The following is a 17,682-nucleotide window of genomic DNA, read 5'->3' as shown; positions in this document are numbered from 1 at the left end:
TAATTCTGAACAAGAAAAGTTCTACACAGAGAGGAAACCAATCAATGTCTCTCCTCATTACTTTACTTTAAAAAATATAAATATTTTCTGTCAAATGCACAGTCACATGCAAGTTTTAAAAAAATATTTTATTGCCCCTCAAGAAAAAAATTCAAGTAAGAGTTGACACTGATTTAAAAGCATTGCAAAAGTCACAATATGCAAACAATTTTACAATCATGTTCAGTCAAATTTATGCTTTAACTAAAATAAATATATTTAAGGATGATAGTGTGTTTTGGTAATCGTGTTACTCTGTCAGTAGATGTTTATGAACAATAATATTATCAAATGACCTGCACACATTCAGCCCTAATGAACTTCTAAAAGCATAACAAAGACACAAAATATTATAAAATGAAAACTATACAGTAAATCACTGCTTCTCAACATCAAAATGTGAAAGGATTTTGCTTCCCTTTTCCTTGTAAAACAATAAATGAAACGCACAGAAAATGCAAATATCATTTTAAAATAGAATCTGATTTGCAAGAGATGTCTTTATAGAAATTAATGTGGCCAGTCACACTTCCATGGCTTTGACTCCGGCCCTTTAAGACATTTGCCCAGCCGCTCACAGCCAGCAGGACTCCAGTTCTGAGGAACAGAAACATGAATGAACACTTGAGGGCGCTGTTGCTCCACGAGCTGTTACAGTATATCGCCAACCCAAACAATCTTCCGGTGCATTAATGGCACCAAATAAATACAATTTTGCAGTGGCAGAAAAAACTACAAAGACTGCCAATAGTTATTAATCATTTCTCAAACAGCCTGCATTGTTTTCGCATGTACTCATTTATAAAACATTAGGGTATTTTTTAAAAAAAAAAGTTTAAATTAAGCATTTATTAAAAACTAGAAGTGATTTTATGATGTATGATTTATAATTGTCTAGCATTACAAACAAATGAATAACTAACAGGCTTCAGTTTGACAGGTTTTGGTCTATTGTGGTATTTTATCTAATTAATGAAAGGTGCTTGTTAAGGAAGAAATAGGTAACAATTTACTTAAAGCCTTTATATATATTGCATTATAAAAGTATTTTTAATGCATTAATTATAAACCTTATAATGCCTTGTATGATCTCATGAATAATTATAATCACAGTTATAATACATTATAATAATTATATTATGCATTTAGAAATTATAATGCATTAAAACACATGACAAACAACCAATTTCAGATGCAACAAGGAATCTGCAAATATTATAATGCATGATAACTTTGGTTACAATTATTTAAGAAAAGATATAATGCATTATAACATACGTTTATAATGCATTATACATAAAGGCTTTGAGTAAGTGTTACCAGAAATATAATGCAAACTGAATGTTATGATGATGACCAATGGTAAAGTCAGACGCTTGTGTACGGACAGCATCAGTCATCTCACCATCACTGCCAGATCACACATGTTGAGCTGCGGCGCTCCGGGGATCAGAGCGTCCTGATGCTGCTGCACGACTGCGGTCACCTGACTGAGAACATCCCTGTACTCCTTCGACTGGACGCTGGAGAGAGAAATATGAACGTGAAACAAATAAAACAAGTAATCAGACACCAAATCTGTAAGATTTTTTAAATGTTTTTGAAAGAGTCTCTTCTGCTCACCAAGGCTGCATTTATTTGATCAAAAATACAGTGAAAACATTTAATATTATGAAATATTATTACAATTTGAAATGACTGTTTTCTATGAGAATGTGTGTTAAAATGTAATGTATTTCTGTGAATTTTCAGCATCATTACTCCAGTCTTCAGTGTCACATGATCCTTCAGAAATTATTCTGATATGATGATTTGCTGCTCAAGAAACATTTATGATTATTATCAATGTTGAAAACAGTTCTGTACATTTTTTTTTTTTTTTTCAGGATTATTTGATGAATAGAAAGTCCAAAAGAACAGCATTGATCTGAAATACAAATCTTTTGTAACATTATAAATGTCTTTACTGTCACTTTTGATCAATTTAATGCATCCTTGCTGAATAAAAGTATTAATTTCTTTATTTTCTTTCAAAAAAAAAATAATAAAAATTCTTACTGACTGAATGTTACAAAAGCTTTCTTAAAAAAAACTTGTACACAACTGTTTTCAACATTGATGATGATGATGATGATATATACACACTGTGTGCATAATTATTATGCAAGTTGATATTCTGATCATATTTTAAGCACATTTTACCAATTCCAAACCTCATCAATCTTAATAACTACTATTACTTTTGTATATAATCATTTATAAATGATATAATATAAAAGTTAAATCTATTTTTTGGCCCATTTTACTGTAAAAGAAAACCTGCTTAATAATTTTGCACATCTGAATATAAAGCGTTTTTCACATATATCACTTATAAATGATTTTATACAAAATTAATAGTAGTAATTAAGATTGATGGTTAGGAATTGATAAAATGTGCTTAAAAATATTTCCAGACTTCCATTTTATATATATATTATATATATGCACTTTAAAATTTAAAATATTTGTGCACATTACAGTCAAATTATTATAATAATAATTATTTTACATTTTTTTTCCAGCAGGAAGGTCCTTACCTTCATTTTATTTATGCAGAATAAATTCTTTTGATTATGGAGTGAAAACAACCCTGACATGTTTTGTGAGACTCACTCGATTACCATATTCTTGTACCACGGTGTTTACATGTCTCTCAGAATACCACGGTACTACCATAACATATGTTCAAAATACCACGGTAGAATTTACAGTGCTGATATTAACTCTCGAGTAACTGTGTTCACATCAGCTGCATCATCTTCTTCAATCTCTGCCTCATCTTTACACTGAATATAAAAGAGTTTTAATTAATTATTCGCTCATGCATGGAGAAATATGTGACAGACGGGCAATCCCAGCATAAAACACAAACACACACACACACACACACACACACACACACACACACACGGCGGTCCCTGAGGGTCGCCACCACCACAGAAGCGGTCACGTGTCTCTCATTATTTGTGTTGGACAGCGTCCCGCACCCTGATGGTTTCAAAGGAACGCTGCTCTCAATAGGACCTGTAGGCTTAATGGGCTTCTGAGAATGTGTGTGTCTGTGCGAGAAACACACAAATATCAGCACTGCAATTACGGCCGTAATACAAAGGCAGGCAGCACCTGTGTCAGGCCTGTCCCCTGCTCTGATTGGCCCCCGGGGAGGGGGTGTGTACGTGTGGGGTGAAGTGTCAATTAGTGTAATTACCCTGTGCGCTGTCCGACTCACACCCTCAGTCTCTACGCTTCTGCCTTTCCCTCGGGAGCATCGGGCACGAGCCGCACGCGAACATCTGCTCCCCTCTCCTCAGCCGAACACTGACGCACGTTACGTCACTTCTGAGAGCCTCTTCATCAGCGTCAAGAGCTTCCGACTAATGACTGATCAATGACTGATGGCAATATAACTGAGTGCTGCATTTAAGATCGTCCCAAAGTCCATGTGTATTTGAATGGGTGTTTGGTTAAAAATAAGGTCTGTGGTGTGAAATACATCTGTATAACCCCCTTTCACTCATCTTGAAAAAGGCGGTTTCTTACAGGCGTCTAAAGGGACTACTATGGAAGCTTGTTTAAGTCACGGTTTAAAACTATTTAAAAGATAATTGTGACTTTTTATTTTACAATTCTGACTTTTTTTCTCTCAACTGCGACTTTATCTTTTTCTTTCGTTTGCGATGGTATATCTCACAATTCTGACTTTTTTCTCTCAGTTGCGACTTTATATCACAATTCTGACTTTTTCTTTCATTAGCGATGGTATATCTCACAATTCTTAATTCTTTTCTCGCAATTCTGAATTTTTTTTCTCTCAACTGCAACTATAATCGCAATTCTGACTTCTTTTCTCAATGCGGCGGTATATCTCACAATTCTGACTTCTTTTATCGCAATTCTGACTTTTTTCTCAGTTGCGACTTTATATCGCAATTTGGATTTTTTCTTTAATTTGCAAGTTTATATCTCACAATTCTGACTTTTCTTGCAATTCTGAAATTTTTTTTTCTCCCAATTGTGATTTTATATCGCAATTCTGACTTTTTTCTTTTGCGACGGTATATCTCACAATTCTGAGTTTTTTTTTCTTGCAATTCGGACTATTTTTTTCTCTCGATTGTGACTATATCCCAATTCTGACTTTTTTCCCCTCACAATTTGGACTTTTTTTCTTTTGCGATTGTATCTCTCACAATTTTTACTTTTTTCCTCTCAATTGCGATTTTATATCGCAATTCTGACTTTTTTTTTATTTGAGACAGTATTTCTCACAGTTCTGACTTCTTTTTTCAGAATTGTGAGATATAAAGTCCAATTCTAAAGGGGAAAAAGACAACTTTTTCCTCAGAATTGCGAGTTTATATCTCACAATTCTGACTTTATAACACAATTGCGACTTTATATCATGCAATTCTGAGAAAGTCAGATTAATATTTTGTAAATAAAGTGGTAAATTGTGTTTTTTGTGCAAACAAACCACTCGCTTCACTTCATAACTTTGAGGATAAACCTCTGGATTCACATGGATTACTTTAATGATGTCTTTACTACCTTTCTGGGGCTTGAAAGTGGTAGTTGCGTAGCCTGTCAATGGAGGGACAGAAATCTCTCAGATTTCGTTAAAAGATCTTCATTTGTGTTTCGAAGAACTGAAGTCTTAGGGGTTTGGAATGACACAAGGGTGAGTAATTAATGACTGAATTTTCATTTTTTGGGTGAACTATGCCTTTAAATAACATTAAAATTTCAGTAGTTCAAATATCCCTCCCTCTGCTTTTGTTTTAACAAATCACACCCTGTCATTCATCGTGGTAAAACTTCAGAGACAGTGTGATTTTGTGATAGAACCGCAAGCTTTTGACGGGAGTCTTGTGCTTGTCAAAAATAAAATAATTTTCATCTCCTCTTGGGATCAATTCACAGGGCTTCAGCTCACACATGCAGGAAACATTTGGTTTTCTTTTCATGATAGACGTGAAGATGAACCAAGGGACCAGCTGAACGTACGCCGCCATCACTGTACGCCCTGTGTTTATGCCCCTGGGTCCCTAATCAATAATTAACCAAAACATGTTTATTTATGCCCAGAGTCCAGACAAACAATAGAAAATCCACAGTCAGCACGGCTCATTAGCATTTTTCTGAACCCCGGTCTCCTTTCTCCAACTTGAGATGAGTGATTAATAATAACAATGCATGCAAATACAGTCTTTTGATTTATAATGCATGACACCCAGGGGGCAGGAGTATTGCTCAGGTGTGTCACCAGACTGATTAGCCATTCACACACACTTGCACGCGCAAAACAGCATTCTCGAACTCGGAGAACACAATGAAACAAGAGCGAATCTGTATTCACATGGTAAAAACACCAACAAGTATAACTGAATGAATGAATAAAATAAGTCACACACACACAGTTGGAGCTAGACAAGGGAATTGAGCTGAAGAGGCAATCAAATACCTCTGCCTTTTCTCTCTGCTTCTCTCCCCCGGTGGAAATTGAGCAGTTCTACGAGCACTATTGATTGAGGGCTGAAGTGCTTGTCGGTAGCAGATGAGGCCCGAGTTGCCTGCTACATTAGCCCAAGGCAGGATGGGACTTAAGTGCTCTCGGACGGGATAAGGAAGGACGTGAGATGGGGGTCAGCATGGCAAGGGTTGTGTAGACCAAACGAATTCCTTGGCCTGTTAGACTGGTTAGTGTTCTCGTTCTAGGCACTGATACTAATACCTAGACCGGGGATGGGCAACTGGCGGCCATCTTTAAATACGCCCCGCTGGACCACCCGGATGATCAATTTTAAAACATTTAAAAAATGAATAAGTGAAAAATTGAGTTCAGATTATGATGTTAATACTAAATCAAACTAGGAGAGGTCGCTATTTCCAACCGATCCCATAGACTGTATTAAACAATTGACGTAGTGTCCGTGATGAGATCCGTAGGTTTCAGAAGAGCATTTCTGAAGCCTAAAGTGGGCGGAGCCACTCGTCGCCATCTTGGCAGCGCGTCACTCCCGGATAACCGTAAATGGGCAAAGAGGCGGGACTTGGGTGGAGCTGAGACAGCAGACAAACAGCTAGTAGTGACAGCAGCGGCAATCCACCTGTCACTTATGTGGCCACACCCTTAATTATGCAGAACTTTAAGGCTTAATTTAATTTAAACGTACGAAAACAATTCACCTCCCTCACAGTTGTCATGAAGGGCAAAATTTGCTATATAGATCAAAACCACTTTTTGTACCAGGCTGTAAACATGCTTTTTTTCTGCTGTAAAGTTGGGCATTTTAACATGGGATTGACGCAAGCCTGTCTCTAGTGGCCAGTTGATGAATTGCAGTTTAAGTCAATCCGTGTTGGATTCAAGAGAGAGACCGAAGGTTGTAGGATGTGCACGCTAATGCGGAAGTTAAATTAGAATAGACTAAAAAAATTACAATAAAAATCGTGTTTTCCAGTCAAGAAGGTAAAAGGATTATCTTTTTTACCAAGTTCAAGGGGTCACCCATATGTTTGGTTTGTTTGGAAATAAAATCTGTAAAAGTTAAGATTTTAATGTAAATTGCCATTACACCACTGCAGTGCTCACAAAATCCGCTTTTCCACCGTTGGGTCGAACAGTTCCAGTAGTATATTCACTTGAGTCTGGTATTACAAACCATGCCGTGCGGTCACTATTTACGTCGCATATCGTGTGTAAACTCTTGCGTTACCAAGACTCATTTGTATTACATTCCATTATCAGCCCCAGTGGAAAACGAACCCATATCCGTACCGGCCGGCTCGGATCGGATCGGCACAGAATGGAACAGTTAAGCAAAAGTACCACTTGGTTTGGCCCGGCGGTGGGAAAGCAGCTAATGAGAAGTATGAAAGATACACATGTGACGCCAGAATTGCACTTGTCTTAGATTTCAAAGGTAAAATGCATAGTCAACAAAACCTTTTTGCCAATACATTTCTAAAATAGTATTTTGTTTCGTGGTAATATGTGGATGTGGATTATGGTAATACCATATGGAACGACTATTTTTAGAATAATCACTTTTTATCTGCTCTCTGAGGTGGAGTTGAGAATGTTCTCTAGACTTGTAATCAAGAATAGGACATCTGTACATTTGTTTGTTGCAAATTTAGAAACAACGCAATTGAGATGTTTACATTTGCTGAAAACTAAGTTTCCCATTAGTATAAGCATAACTGCACAAGTTTTATACACTCTAAAAATGCTGTGTTAAAAACAACCCAAGTTGGGTTAAGTATGGACAAACGCAGCAGTTGGGTTAAACGTTTGACCCAACATGCTGGACAGTTTTATTTAACTCAACTATTGATTAAAAATTACTAAAATGAACCCAGAATATGTTGGAAATTAAAAATCAGACACATAATTACTAGAGGAAACAATAATAATCAAAAGGTGAACATTTATTAATTAGCAATTTAATACATGTTTATTATTTAATTATTATTCATTAAACTTATTAATAAATGTTCATTTCCAACATATTTTGGGTTCATTTTAAGCAAGAAATACAGTAATTTTTAAACAATAGTTGAGTTAAATAAAACTAACCAGCAGGTTAAGCAAACATTTAACCCAACTGCTGGGTTTGTCCATTTTCAACCCAACTTGGGTTATTTTTAACCCAGCATTTTTTAGAGTGTAGTTAATAAAATCTTTCAAAAGAAATCACATTAATTATACATTGATTTCCCTTCATAAAAAGTAAATTGAGCAAGACCATTCACTCTAAAAAAAAAAAAAAAATGCTGGGTTAAAAACACCCAAGTTGTGTTAAAAATGGACCGACTGGGTTGTTTTAACCCAGTGGTTGGGTTAAATGTTTGTCAAACCTAGGTAGTTTTATTTAACTCCACTATTGTTGTAAAAAGTACTGTACCACTCACTTAAAATGAACCCAAACTATGTTGGAAATGAACATTTATTAAAACGTTTAATAAATTAACATTTATTAATAAGTTTAATGAATAATAATTAAACAATAAACATTTATTAAACTGCTTATTAATAAACGCTCACCTTTTGATTATTATTGTTTCCTCTAGTAATTATGTGTCTGATTTTTAATTTCCAACATATTTTGGGTTCATTTTAATCCAGCCATATAGTCATTTTTAAACAATAGTTGAGTTAAATAAAACTGACCAGCATTTAACCCAACCGCTGGGTCAAAACAACCCAACTGTTGTTGTTTTTAACCCAGCATTTTTTAGTAAAAGGTGTGAGTGTGTATTAGTAATCTGGCCCCTTGGTATGAAGATGTTGGCCCTCGACCTTATGGAAGTTGCCCGTCCCTGAGCTAGACTCACAAGTGCTGGGTTAAAAACAACCCAATTTGGGTAATTTGGCAACCCAATGCCAATGCTGGGTCAAAATTGGACAAACCCAGCGTTGGGTTAAATGTTTGACCCAACATGCAGGGTTGTTTTATTGAAGTCAACTATTGATTAAAAATGACTATATTATCAAAGTATCAAATAATCAAATGAGCTGCAATACTTTAATGTTTACTGCATGTCCAGCCCTTATTTCCTCCAGTGCAGGAGCAGCTCGTGTGTGAAGTGCCGGCGGTGGACAGAGGCACGTGCGTCTGCGCTGTCAGTCTGGACTGGAGGTATGCGCACAGACAGGCTCTACATCATCTTAAGTGGCTCTTTAGGTGTAGACAGAGATTAATGAGCGCCGACCGCTCCAGCTGGGTGCGCAGAGGAGCAGACGGTCAGCAGCCTGACACCGACTCACAGGGGACCGGGAACGAGCCGGAGAACGGAAGAACGAGGGGGGCTGGTGTTTGGATCTGACCTACTCGAAAACATCCACTGTAAACTGGAAAGATCGGGAGGATGAAGATGGTCAAACTAACAGCTCTCTCCTCTCCGGCGCACAACACGGATATTGATTTTTTTTGGGATGAATCTTTCTTTTTTTCATTGTTAGTGCTTGAAACCAGCGGAGCAGAGAAGAGACGGAAGATCAAAAACAACATTAATGTTTAATTACTCTCTCTTCAAGAAAAAGGAGGATACAAAAAAAAACAGCAGCGAGATGGAAGAGAAATAAAGGGTGAAAGAGAGGGTTACTCTGTTCCTACAAGGGATAAATCTACTACTTTTTAACGATAATGAAAATGAAGACATGATAATTTAAGTATTTTAATTCAAATGTCGTGTTTATGAAAATGTGACGACAATATACAGTCCTGGTCAGAATTATTGGATTTGAAAAATCGTTTATATATTTGAAACTATTTTCATGTCAAATTATTATCAACATTAATAAAAATAAAAAAACATTCCTAAACTAAAATTGTTAGCCATTTCAGTCACATTAAAGTAAATGAAAAGATTAAACACTAATTTACAAGTCGGCATGAAACCGAAGTTGGTATAGTCGTTTCTTCTGTATTGTGATGTATACGCGAGTAAATCGATAGACCCTATAGGTCGTTTTTCAAGCACCTTATTACGTTTTAAAGTCATGCGCCCTCTAGCTGGCGTAAAAATAATGACAGTGTCGTGTTACGTCTGTCGTCATGAAATGACGTATGACTGTCATTACCAATCAAAACGCGTGTTCATTTAAATGCAATGTGTGGACTTTTTACACCATTTGTCCTATTTCCATTTAGCAAAACTTTTTTTGTGAATAACTACATCCACCCCACCCCACCCCACCCCTAAACCTACCCTTAGTGATTTATAGTGCATATACACTTTATGAGCACATGCGTTCCCTGGGATCGAACCTACGATCGCATGATCACACATATATATACACACATGTTGGTAAATCGGCTTCTCAAACAAGAACAAATGTAGGGCGGGGCTTGGTTTTGTCTGTGGGGAACTGATTGGATGGTTGTGGTTTGCTATTGGTGGATCTCATGTGAGTGACAGGTTGCCCCGCCCTCGTCATCAGAGAAGAGAAGAGATGCTGCAAGAGGGAGGAGAAGATGTTCTGATTCAAGATTACGAATAATGACGTGCACAGATAAATCATTTATAATAAATAAGGCAATATTCCATAAAAATAAGAATTGTCCATTTTGATTTCATGGTGACTTTAAAGGACACTTTCATCAAGATAAAATATATATTTTGATATTTTGATAACACTCTGAAAAATCTTTAAATTCAAACAGATGTCTTTGGCCATTGCATTGTGTTTTTTAAGCATAGAGTGTTGTGTTTTTAAGACGGTGTGAAGTTAAAAATTGTCCAACTTTTCCAAATGCTTGAGTCATGAACCCAGGAGCAGCGTAATTACACAGAGCTTCCTTAAGACGGATTAGGTGATTCATCAAACCATCCAGTTGATTTTGATAATATGTAATTTTGCACATCTCTAGTCCTAATGCACATATAATGAAGGAGCGTTTGATGGGAAACTGTAAGATGTGTTTAGAGGGTGTGGAAAAATCTTGGTCAGTCTGAACTGGATTTCTGAAAGCTTCTCACACACCTGTCTGAAATAATGTCTTCAGATTATTTTGGCTGCACCCAGTGCATGATGAAGACGGAGAGGGTGATTCATGTGTGTGCGCTGGACAGAGAGAAAAAGACCTGGCGATAGAGAGAAGGATGAGGACAGATAAAGAACAAGAGTGGGAAAGACGGCTCGAGGGGCAAAGGCTAATCTTACTAAAGAAACAAACAGAAACGAATCAAAAGACAGGTCACATCAGCGCAGCAAAACACATGCTGACGTGATGAACACTGCGTTCTCAATACTTGCCATAATAAATGGGTGACGATACTAGTATTACAGAAAATATCAGTAATTAAATATTTATTATTATTATTATTATTATTATTATTATTATTGCATTTGGTCTGAATTCCCTAACTGGAGAGACACAATTTCAGGGCTTATTTTTAAGTTTTTAGGAAGTTTTATGAGGCATTTTTCATTTTGTAAGCTCACATTACATTATACAAATACATACAGATCATCTGTACATCAATGATCCATCTTGAGCGGAGATATTTAGGTTTCTTCAAACGTCCGTATAATCAAAACTGTTTGTAGGCCATGACACAAAGATGTACGCTGTGGAAATAAAATAAAATAAAATAAAATAAAATAAAATAAAATAAAATAAAATAAAATAAAATAAAATAAAATAAAATAAAATAAAATAAAATAAAATAAAATAAAATAAAATAAAATAAAATGGTTTTGCAATACCAATGCATAGAGATAATCACACAAAAAATGTAAAGCAACCAAATTTACAACTTTAAAATAAAATAAAAAAATAAAAAATAAAACAGTATAAAATATAAAAATAAAATATAAAATAGTATAACATATAAAAAAACAAAATAAAATAATAAATAAATAAAATATAAAATAAATAAAATATAAAATAAAATGGTGGTTTTGCATGCCCATAGCTGTAGTTTGTGCATTTTAATTGTTATTTAGACACTTCTCTGTCCTTTTCTCCTCAAATCATACACACTTTATAAAATAAAATAAAATAAAATAAAATAAATAAAATAAACTGGTGGTTTTGCAATACCAATGCATAGAGATAATCACTCAAAAAGTAAAGCAACCAAATTTACAACTTTAAAATAAAATAAGAAATAAAAAATAAATAAAATAAAATAATAAAATAGTATAAAATATAAAAATAAAATATAAAATAGTATAACATAAAAAATAAAATAATAAATAAATAAAATATAAAATAAATAAAAAATAAAAAATAAAATATAAAATATAAAATAAAGTGGTGGTTTTGCATGCCCATAGCTGTAGTTTGTGCATTTTAATTGTTATTTAGACACATCTCTGTCTTTTTCTCCTCCTATGATACACACTATTATCATAAAAACTTTTAAAATATAATACCACACAACAATATAACAACTTTCCCCACATTTTGTGGACTTAGACAACTTACATGTGCAACGACATTTGCTGCATGTCCAATGATGGACCATTAATAAAGTTTTCGCTCATCTGTGGTTTTTCATGCCTGTTGAGCTTCGATCATTATTTAACTCTGCCGTACAAAGAGCGTAAATAAATTAACATTAACTTAAAGTCACATATAGAGTTTAATTACAAATAAATTAGACATTAACCCCCGGTTTCACAGACAAGGCTTAAGCTAGTCCTAGACTGAAATGCATGTTTGAGCTGTTTCAACTGAAAGCAACTTGCACTGACATGTCATAAAATTGTTTTGTCTTAAGATGCACACCAGGAATGTTTTTCTAGGGTATGTTTATAAAAGATACTTAGTCCTAATCCTGACTTAGCTTAAGCCCTGTCTATGAAACCAGGCCTAAATGTTATTTCTCCATCAGTCACTGATTTAAACCAGCAGGTTATCGTTTTACTGAAGACCCCGCCTCTGATGTGGGAAATGGCCAATCATAGTGTAGACCTTTATGTCGGCCAGTGACATTTTAGGAGATCAGTCTGTGTTTTACCTAGAGAGTGTGTTTCGTTTGTGTCTCCATCACTCTTCTGTCTTGTCGTTTAACTCCCAGCCATCATGTGGTGAATGTAGAGAGTCGTCTTCAGATCACAAGTATTTAATAAACCCTCAGCGGACGTGATCAATCTACATCTGTGCCTCACTATCCACCTCAAACCTCCAGCTCTGCCTCACCTCGGCCCTCCTGATGTCTACGGAGCCGAGACGGTCAAACATGTCACAGACCGTCGGCTCGTTTCACACTCGTTCCATACAGTTTCAGCACTTCATTACAGTTCGGATGACGACTGACTCAGTGCAGTTCACTTCTGATGGTTTCTCTCAATCCACCAGCGATAGCGTTAACAGTGTGAGCATATATCATATACAGTTAAAACCAAGAAATGAACTGCATGTATGCTGCCTTTAAAAAAGATTGTGTGAACATACCTTTTACAATAATCGTTTTAAATTTATGAATCTTCTGGGATTAGCCTGATTATATTGGTTATTGGCCATAACAACAACAATAAATGTTTATTGTATCGACAAAGAGAAAAATTCCCTCTACATTTTGTTTAAGGCACCAAATTCACTCGTGTTTGACCGATCGGCCCAGTGTGTTTCATGACATCAGGTGTCGTCATCAACTCCTCACCTGATTGGGTATCTCTCCCCGGGGTCCCGTCCCAGGTGGAAGATGAGCGGCAACAGGGTGTGTTCCTCTTGTGTGTGTGTGGTGACACCAGGAACCTCCTGACCCGGGCAGAAGTTTATTCCCTGTTTGGAAAACAAGGTGAGAAGAACATTAATCTTCCTCCTCAAACAACCTCCAGACAGATCTCACAACTCACCAGAGACGAATGACCAGACGAAACTGAACTGGATCAAACTCAATCAAGAGAATAGAGCGAGAATGAGGTGCATTATATTTCTAGGGGACGATATTTGATGGGAAACAGTCTGTTTAAGGGGGAAATATTGTCTTGTAGTGGAAAAGTTCAGTTGTAACCACTGCAGAGAATATGAAGACTGTGAAGCTTCGACAGGCCCAGAGCACCGGCACAAAAACGTCATTATTGTCATCGACAAAACTCTAGAAAAAGTCGATACAGCATTTTTTTGTCTACTTCACACACTCCTACTGTTTAACGCAAAAGTATTTTCATGATCCACATTCAGACACTGTAGTTTGTGATTTGATCACCAGTTTAAATCAACAATATTTATTTATTTATCATTTGTGCGAGTGTGACGTGTGTGTGCGTGTGACTTGTTTGCGCGTTTGTGCGTGTGTGACGCGTGTGTGCATGTGTGTGTGTGTGTGTGTGTGACGTTTATGTGTGTGGGTTTGTTTGTGTCTGACACGTGTGTGTGAGACGTGTGTGTGTATGTGTGACGTATATGTGTGTGTGACGTGTTTGTGCGTGTGACGTGTGTGTGAGACGTGTGCGTGTATGTGTGACGTGTGTGATGCGTGTGTGAGTGTGTGTGACAGAGAGAGTGTGTGTGTGTGTGTGTGTGTGTGTGAGTGTGTGTGTGAGTGTGTGTGAGACGTGTGTCTGTGTTAGTGTGTGACGTGTATGAGTGTGACAGAGAGAGTGTGTGTGTGACGTGTGTGTGAGACGTGTGTGTGTATGTGTGACGTGTGTGTGCGTGTGTATGTGTGTGTATGTGTGGCGTGTGTGTGAAGTATGTGTGAGTGTGTGAGACGTGTGTCTGTGTTAGTGTGACGTGTATGAGTGTGTGACAGAGAGTGTGTGTGTGTGTGTGAGAGTGTGTGTTTGTGTGCACGTGAGTGTGTGTGTGTGTGTGTGTTTTTGTGTGTGTGTGTGTTTGTGTGTGTGTGCGTGTTTGTGTATATGTGAGAGAGTGTGTGTGTTTGTGATGTATATATGTGTGTGTGTGTGTGTGTGTTCTCATAGCTAGAGGCTATTGTGAATTCTACCTGCCAGAAAGACCGCAGGCTGTATTTGTGTGTGTGTGTGTGTGTGTGTGTGTGTGTGTGTCCTGTGGGAAATGGGAACTAAGATGACTGCCTTCCAAATGAACACCGTCTTAATATCCTGGTGTTCTCCTCAAGAGCATGTGTTTGGGGGGTCATTTATAAGGGGATTGTGACTACATAAAAGACTGTGTTGTGTCACCCAGGGACTGAACACACACACACACACACACACACACACACACACACTCACACACACTCTTCACGGCAGCGCAGGTCCCCTATGATCTGGCCCGCGACTTGCTCTCTGTCTTCTGAAGCACTGATCTTACAGGCATGAAACAGTCCAAATCCCACCAGGTTTGGAGAGAGTGCTTCAGCCTGCGCCCGAGAGCAAAGCACCAGCGCTCCTCTATTAATAATGCAGCGCGGGCGGCTCGGAAAAACCAGAGCAGGTTAGCATGGTGAAAGAAACCGCGAGTGGATCACCCGTGAAAACTGTGCAGGAAGATCAAATAACTTGGATTTGTTGATGCTCAGAAAGCTTTCTTAAAAATATTCAGGATTAAAGTCAGCATGAAATGGCATTCACAACCAATTTAACTTGAACTTCAGGATAATCAATGAGAAAAAAAAACTGGGAAACAGAAATCATGGTGGAAATTTCCCACTACTCTATACCCATTAGGCACTTCACTTCGACTTTTCACATTGTTTTCGTCATTTTTATTTAAAATAAACGATCCAATATGATTTGATTCTGATTCACAACATCTCAATTTGATTCGATTCTTGAATTGATTCGATTCTATTCTCGAATTGATTCGATTCTATTCTCGAATTGATTCGATTCAATTCTCAAATTGATTCAATTCGATTCTCAATTTTCAATTCGATTCAATGAATTCAATTATTCAATTTTATTACTATCACAAAAAAAGTAATAAATGAATAAAATAGTTCTTGTTTTTGACCCATGTGTCCTTGTATTTTAATAAATAAGGTTACGACACCAAAACTTTAGATACCAGTAAAATTTAACAATTCCTGATTCCAATTTCGAAACCACAGCTGAAACTACTAAAATAAATCATTTCAAAGATTACTAAAGACAAGTAAACAGTCATTAATAAAAAAGAACAAATATTTAAACTATATGCAATAACACAAATAAATAAATAAATACAATATAACAAATGAAATATTCGGTGCTTTTCAGGTTTTTCAGGTTGGTCTAACAGTAGTTTTCAGGTACAGAAACTGAATAAAGTAATCAACTGTAAAAACATTGCATATAATCTTCACTGCACAAATTAAATAAAGGTTAATTAAAGTTACAAAAGTGTTATTATCACAGGGAGTGATTTCTTTGTCTTCTGTAGTTTGATTAACATAAATATTGATAAACACAGATAGCAGCAGGAATATTAGGCTGCTGTCACTTTAAGACTAATGCACAGATCCAATATACTGATACATAGGGCTGGGTGATATGGCAAAAAAATAAAATCTCGATTTTTTCAGAACGATTGACCGATTCACAATTTCGATTTTTTTTTTTTTTTTTTTACTGTTTAACTAGCCAACTTAAAAACTTAAAGTTGTCATGAAATCAAAATTGACCCTATTTACTTTGTTAGTGCATATGACTAGTCTTGTGCTGAACAATTAATCCGTGCAAGTTAATACACACAAACAACAAAATTTGGCGTAGTAATCTTTAATCAAAAACTGAAAAGTTGCTTCCGGTCTGGAATGGCGTTCCTTCTCTGATGACGTCAGTTTGACGGCTTGGGTTGAAAACGCGAAAACCACTCCCCTGCAACCGTTAGTCTGCTATGAGCGAGAGATGGAGAGGAGGAGCGCTAAGGTGAAACCCTGCCCTCTATTCAATATTCCGTTTCACTTGGAAATACGTCACAACACTGGAGAAAAGTCGTTTGCAACTTCCGGTTCACAAGGACTTTAACTACAATATGATTTAAGTAACGTTCTCTTTATTAACAATCTGGCTAAAAAAAAAAGTTCCATTCCAAGTGCAGCACACATGAAGTGATCAACATGGTGTAAATGTAAAACAATTTGTTAAATGTCTTTGCAGAAAATATGCCTGAAATATGAAGGCAATTGTTGTACAAACTTATCTTAAACACATCCTATATACTCAGAAATAATATAAAATAAGAAAATGCTAAATATTTCTTAGCCAAAAAGTAATAGCAATAAATAACACCAATAATAGGCTATTATTAACAGCAAATGCTTTGTAAAAACAGAAAACAGCAGCAGCTTTCAGCCTGTCACCATTATGCAAACATGAAATATCAAACAGGTTTACAGATTTTTGCATTCCATTGCGCTATTTGTCCAATTGTTTTTATGTTTGGCGGACATGTTTGGGTGTTTTACTCATGTCTCGTGTCTTTTGCAGCGTCTCACCCATGAAACGGCATTCTACAAACACGGCGGTCAAGTAAAAAAAAAAAGCTCAACTCGCGTTTAATAACTTTGCCTTTTTTTCCTCATTCCACTGCCTGCGTCTCATTTTTATAACGCAATAACGCATTTCTGAATGAACAGCCGCTTAAGAATAGTGACGTGTTCTACGTTCATAGAGCGTCACATGAGAGCGGTTAATCAGGCGTGCCAGCGCCATCATGTGGTCAGATCATTTTCTTCTCCTAATACAGTTATCATTGCTGTATTGTCAACATGTCCAACTGTAACGCTTGCTAACATTTTTATTCAAAATCACAATTTCTCGATTTAATAGATATTAAAATCGAGGCAAAACATTAAATTCGAATTAATCGAAAAAAATCGTAAAAAATCGCCCAGCCCTACTGATACACATGCGTTTTCTTTCTCTACTGTTCACGTTCAGTTAAATATAAGCGACTATGTTTACTAGGATACTCGCCACAGCAGGCATTTTAAGATAAATTTGTTTGAATTTGTCGGTTTTAACGCAAGGAGACATGCAAGAGAATTCATTTTATTTTTTGCTGTCTGAGACGCGTAAATAAGAGGACGACATCTAGTGGAGAAGACTAGTAGTAAGATTAACGTCAATCAGATATTATGTTAAATTTTTGCGGAAATAAATATGGAAAAAAAGATTGATTCATGGCTTTTGAGAATCGATATCGAATCGTCCACATTTTAATCGAAAAAATACATTTTTTTGCCCGGCTC

At 36.3% G+C, this 17,682-nt stretch overlaps 1 protein-coding gene across 1 annotated transcript in view; it reads right to left on the bottom strand.

The window, feature by feature from the left end:
• Positions 1-109: 109 nt before the first annotated feature.
• galns (galactosamine (N-acetyl)-6-sulfatase) overlaps positions 110-17,682 on the bottom strand; it is a 41,644-nt gene continuing 24,071 nt past the window's right edge. Inside the window, exons 12-14 of the mRNA XM_051901130.1 lie at positions 13,201-13,322; positions 1,445-1,562; positions 110-636 (exon numbers count right to left, since the gene is read on the bottom strand). Of these exons, the coding sequence (XP_051757090.1) occupies positions 550-636; positions 1,445-1,562; positions 13,201-13,322 (327 nt within the window). The 3' untranslated portion in view covers positions 110-549. The remainder of the gene's footprint in view (positions 637-1,444; positions 1,563-13,200; positions 13,323-17,682) is intronic.

The sequence above is a fragment of the Ctenopharyngodon idella genome, chromosome 7 (genome assembly GCF_019924925.1).
Source record: "Ctenopharyngodon idella isolate HZGC_01 chromosome 7, HZGC01, whole genome shotgun sequence".
In the NCBI taxonomy this organism is placed as follows: Eukaryota; Metazoa; Chordata; class Actinopteri; order Cypriniformes; family Xenocyprididae; genus Ctenopharyngodon; species Ctenopharyngodon idella.
Note: the sequence above shows the minus strand (reverse complement) of the source record. Positions and strands in the feature narration are given on the sequence as shown.